This window comes from Pseudophryne corroboree, chromosome 1 (assembly GCF_028390025.1).
Source record: "Pseudophryne corroboree isolate aPseCor3 chromosome 1, aPseCor3.hap2, whole genome shotgun sequence".
NCBI classification, from domain to species: Eukaryota; Metazoa; Chordata; class Amphibia; order Anura; family Myobatrachidae; genus Pseudophryne; species Pseudophryne corroboree.
The window spans coordinates 670,187,237-670,193,236 of record NC_086444.1 but is presented as its reverse complement, the minus strand read 5'-3'; the positions used below and the strand labels follow the sequence as shown (position 1 = coordinate 670,193,236).

At 43.3% G+C, this 6,000-nt stretch overlaps 1 protein-coding gene across 1 annotated transcript in view; it reads right to left on the bottom strand.

Moving 5' to 3' along the window:
- Nucleotides 1-2,521: 2,521 nt before the first annotated feature.
- LOC134906534 (disintegrin and metalloproteinase domain-containing protein 10-like) overlaps nt 2,522-6,000 on the bottom strand; it is a 286,183-nt gene continuing 282,704 nt past the window's right edge. The window contains exon 16 of the mRNA XM_063914722.1: nt 2,522-2,613. Within this exon, the coding sequence (XP_063770792.1) occupies nt 2,522-2,613 (92 nt within the window). The remainder of the gene's footprint in view (nt 2,614-6,000) is intronic.

Here is a 6,000-nt window from a genome sequence, read left to right as displayed (position 1 = left end):
TTCCATTTCCTTGGAATTCTAAATTTATTAGTGGGTGTAAACTAAGTCTCTTGCATAATTTCCGTCAGCTGTTCTGACCCAGGAAACTCAGTCCTAACTATTTTGGGACATTTAAACACAGGTGCCTTAGCTTTTAATAAAGGCTCTGCTGCCGTCTCTAAGGATAGAATGGCTTTTATTGCACTAATTAGCTCAGGAATGTCCACTGAGCTAAGGCCTTTGTGAAGATGTTGTTTCATGTCTATGTGATTTACTTACCACCGGCCTTTCAGCCCGTTTCTGTTGAGAGGCTGCTGATTCCTGTACTCGATGTGATAAAACCCACAGGTGGAATGTTGCATGTAAGGGTAAATAGGGCAACCTATTCCTGGTATAGGAGCTGGCATTATCCGCTCAGCTATACTGGATAATGTCTGTGCAAAACTAGCTCATGGGGGTTCAACCTGAACCTGTGCCTGCCTCGGATTATTCAAGAGGCTTTGGTGAAAGCTAGAACAATTTGCACATAATCCATTTGAACCAGTTCCTGAGAGGTTAACCCAGCTTTACAAGACAAACATGACATGAGTGTTGGTGCTTCTGAGGAGAGTGTATCCTCCTCACCCTTGCCTGTCTTAGACATGATAAATAAATCACACACCTTTACAGTGTTAACTACACAAATTGTGACTGTAATCACTTTAAAATTTGTTAACGTGACATACAATCCGATCCCTCCCTGCTTTGTACCAGAATTGAGGATTGGAATACACAGAAACTGACAGAAAATAATAAAGTCAGCAATCACACTAGCAATCAGTCCCAGGTTATACATTAGTATAATAAGCAATATTGCACATAATCAACTACAGATACATTTCAAGTATGTAGGAGAAATATATTACTGCATCAGCTTATATAAGAGTTTAAATGTATTCAGTCGCACAGCGAAAGAAAACAGCAGCAATAGTTTACAGACTCATATGCATCAGGCACTTATCCAACTATTCGTACCAAAGGTAGATAGAGACTTAGGTGGTCATTCCGAGTTGTTCGCTCGCTGCCGTTTTTAGCAGAATAGCGATCAGGCTTAAAATGGGCGATTCTGTGCATGCGTATGCACCGCAGGGCGCACGCGCTAAGAATTTTCACACAAAACTATGCAATTTTACACAGGTCTGAGCGACGCTTTTCAGTCGCTCTGCTGATCGGTGAGTGATTGATAGGAAGTGGGTGTTTCTGGGCGGAAACTGACCGTTTTCCGGGAGTGTGCTAAAAAATGCTGGCATGTCAGGCTAAAACGTAGGAGTGGCTGGAGAAACAGGGGAGTGGCTGGCCGAACGCAGGGCGTGTTTGTGATGTCAAACCAGGAACTAAACGGACTGAGGTGTTCGCAATCTAGGAGTAGGTCTGGAGCTACTCAGAAACTGCAGGGAAATATTTAATAGCAGAACTGCTAATCTTTTGTTCGCAATTCTGCTAAGCTAAGATACACTCCCAGAGGGCGGCGGCCTAGCGTGTGCAATGCTGCTAAAAGCAGCTAGCGAGCGATCAACTCGGAATGAGGGCCTTAGTGCTGTATCACCCGGCTCAGGAAAGTGCGATACAGGGAGACTTCACCCCGCTTCTTGGATCAATCAATACATTAGTGAACGCTGAGTGGATCCAGATGCTATTAGTGTACACAATGGCCCCGTGAACCTACAGTGAACACAGACGCCCAAGTAAACACTGATGCACCAGTCATACAGCTGCCTATGCTGCAACTGGGTACTTTTAGATACATAGCGTCTCAGACGGAATCGGGAACTCAGTTCATGACGGGAAACTCGGAGGAAACTGGTCATGAACCGAGGGAGCGTCTTACTCCCCACTGCTGACATCAATCCTAGGGCTCACGGCCTCATACTCTCTCTGGAGCCTATGATCCCTGAGGCCTAGCGCTGGTGCACCCGAGGTGGCAGCCGCATCAGCGACTGTTCAGTAGTCTCCATCCCAAAACAATACAGCTGTGCCTCACGTTTCCCCTACTAAGCAGAACCGATGCCTTACCTTCTCCCCATGCTCCGGCCACAGCCTGGCAACGTCTGATGCACTTGCTAGTACATCCTACACAGACGACGGCTGAAACAGTACTGTACACGTGGGTAAGCACTGTCCCGACCCTGCGGGGAGTTGTTGGAGCGACTCTTTCTAAGGTACGTATAAGACACTTTTTGGAAAGATCGCTCAAAAAATACAGTAAGACTATAAAAATAAAATAAAAATAAAATAAAAAGGCTTATGGCTGCTAAAAACTAGCAGCCCATTGACCATGGTCCAGCCTCTGCCGCACCAAACAAAAAACTGAATTTCCTGAGCCAGGAGGCGGGGATATATGGATGGGACCGTTGCATTCTGGGAGGCCGAAAGCTTTGATCAATTGCTGTCGCTACCTGTATGGCACTGCGAAACACTTGTGGCGCCCTATAAATAAAATGTAATAATAATAATACCTCATATCCCAATGTTATCCTGTGGACCCTGCAGGAGAAAAACAGGTTCACTCAATATACTCATCATCATCTTCTTCCCAGTAAACATCTTCTCTGGTATAAACATTACTTCCAGTTGTTTTCTTGCTCTGTTCTTTTGCTAAAAACAAAACAAAAAATATAAAGTAAAATTATTTTGACTATAGTCACAGTAGAGGGTATGTTGTTTTAATTAATTCACACTGTTTCAAAAGTTCTTAGATTCTCAAAACTAGTATTTTAGGTCTCGACGAAATGTGATATTACATAGAAACATAGAATTTGACGACAAATTAGAACTTCTTGGCCCATCTAGACTGCCCTTTTTCATATATCCTATGTGTAACTTCAACCCTATTTGTTCCTTAGGTTTCTGTAAGGGGTGTAGTATGGCTGACCGATGGTCAGCGTACCGACGCCAGGATCCCAGCAGCACACCGACGCTGGGATCCTGTTGTGGAGTGGCAAGTGCAGCAAGCCCCTTGCGGGGTTCTATTCCCATTCTGTGGGTGTCATGGACACCCACGAGTGGAAATAGTCCCTGTTGGTTGGCATGCCGACCAACAGGTATAGTGAGGGAGTGGGATTTTGGGGGAGGTCATGTGATTGTCGGTCTGCTGACCGCCGGTCACATGAACACCACCCCTGTAAGGATATTGATATGCCTATCCCAAGCGTGTTTAAATGCTCCACTGTCTTAGCCCCAACCACTTCTGATGAGAGGCTATTCCACTTCTCCACTACCATTACTGTAAAGTAGTTTTTTCTTAAATTTCCCATGAACCTACCTCTCCCTCTAGTTTCAGTGCATGTCCTTGTGGTGTAATACTTTTGTCCTCCTTTGCAGAATTTCTCCCTCCTGTACCTTGTTAAAACACTTAATATATTTGAAAGTTTCTATCATATCCCCCCTTTCCCTTCTCTGCATCAGACTATACACATTAAGATATTTTAGTCCTTCTGGGTAATTTTTGTGATGTAGGCCATGCACCATTTCAGTTACCTTCTTTGTACAGTCTCTAATGTATTTATAGCCTACTGAAGATGTGGTCTCCTGAACTGGACACAATAATCTAAATGAGGCAGTACAAATGACCTATACAGTGGCATTATTACTTATTTTTTTTCTGCTGCTGATTCCTCTCCTTATGCAACCAAGCATCTGACTAGCCTTCCTCATTGCTTTGTTGCATTGCTTACCTGCCCTAAAGTAATCGGAAGTGGTGACTCCAAAATCCCTTTCCTCCTCATTAGTTTCCAAGATAGTGCCATTGATACTATATTTAGCCTTTGGATTTTTAAAACCCAAGTGCATGATTTTGCATTTTATGACATTAAACTGTAGTTGGCAAGTCTTGGCCCAGACCACTGGTTTCTTTAGATCATCAATAATGTATTTTACCTCTCTTCGTGTGTCTACCCTGTTGCATACTTTTATGTAATCTGCAAAAAGGCATACTTTCCCTTCCATACCATTTGCAATGTCACCAATAAAGATAGTTAAACGCACTGGTCCAAGCACAATACATGGGGTACTCTACTGGTAACCTTTTCCTCTTATGAATACACTCCTTTTACTACAACTCTCTGTTTCCTGTCCTGCAACCTTATTATGAGTAGTAACCAAACCAGTGACGCAATCCCTGAGATTGTGTATATAGCTCCTCCTTCCCCAAACCCTTGCTATTTTAGGCAACAATTTACCAGGCTTGTTACCCCAGCAAAAGTACTTATTTTAATTCGGCTATTTAAATTTGGATTGGGATATAAGAAAAGATTCCAACAAGTGACGTGCCTGGCTATAAGAGTCAAAGGATTTATCACTGAGTTGGGCAACATACAGTAAAGAAAAATAGCTGAGGCTATAGCTTCAAGTAAAGACTTATAGTGAGCCCTCTCCTCACTCTGCTTTTTAGAAATGAGTTAATTATGTGTCCTCACATTTTCGCCTTTGTCATCTCCCAAAAAAGGACCAAGTTGTCCTAATGTTGTATATTATCATCTAGAAATCCGTTCCATTTGAGGTCCAAGAAATTCTTGAAAACCTCGGATTGCAAGAGAGCAAGAGATAGAGAGAGAAATGACAAAGTTGAGAGGTCGATGAGGGGAGGGGGGGGGGGGGAGTTGAAGGGATATGAAAAACAGGTCATGGTCGAAAATTACAATATCTCCCAAGATCGCATTCTACACAAAGGGGAAAAAGAGAGTCTGCCACGAGATAACGAGTGGTCAACTGCATAGAAGTGAGTATATGACTGGTCAGTAGACTTTAAATCAATTCCAAGGATCGACTGATTCTTGAATAGATCTAAATCTAGAAATGAATTGCCAGGACAGGGAGTATGGCCTAACTGGAGAGGGGGATTTATCCAGCCTGGCATCATCTAGTGTATTAAAGTCTCCTCTTACTATTAAATTTGGAGAGTCCATTTGACTGAAAAACTGAGTTCTGCCAAAAAGTATTAGGAATTATTGGGGGCATAGAGGTTCTGTAACATGTATTTTACATTGTGAATGATTAAACCAATGAGTTCAAAGCACCCATTAGGATTTAGGTATTGGTCAGTAATAGTGTATTGTAGATAACAGCTGAACAGTATCGCCACACCACGTGATTTAGAGCGTAAAAGAGCAGAAACACAATCGCTAATCCAGGTATCCCTCGAAGTAGAATTGTCCCCAGCTCTCCACCAATGGGTTTCCTAAAGAAAAACAACAATGGCTCCAGCACGTTTAAGAAATTAATTAACCAATTTCCTCTTTATAGGGGAATTAAGGCCCCCACATTCCATAAAGCCAATTTTAGACTAGATGTGGGGATAGGAAGAGCAGATAGGTGCAATGACTGTTGTGACACCAACCAATCTCCTTCGGGGGTAAACCATCACATTAAAAGTCAATGGCCCTCATTCCGAGTTGTTCGCTCGCTAGCTGCTTTTAGCAGCATTGCACACGCTAAGCCGCCGCCTACTGGGAGTGTATCTTAGCATAGTAGATTTGTGAACGAAAGATTAGCAGATTTGCGAATAGACAGTTCTTAGCAGTTTCTGAGTGGCTCGAGACTTACTCTGCCACTGCGATCAGTTCAGTCAGTTTCGTTCCTGGTTTGACGTCACAAACATACCCAGCGTTCACCCAGACACTCCCCCGTTTCTTCAGACACTCCCGCGTTTTTCCCAGAAACGGCAGCGTTTTTTCGCACACACCCATAAAACGGCCAGTTTCCGCCCAGAAACACCCACTTCCTGTCAATCACACTACGATCACCAGAACGAAGGAAAAACCTCGTAATGTCGTGAGTAAAAAACCTAACTTAATAGCAAATTAACTTGGCGCAGTCGATCTGCGGACATTGCGCATGCGCATTAGCCACTAATCGCTCCGTTGCGAAAAAAAATAACGAGCGATCAACTCGGAATGACCACCAATAAACGAAAATAAGACATAAGCAGTTTCCCTGTCTCAGCCTACAGAATAACCCAATTGGAGTGGGGGCTGCAGAGCACAT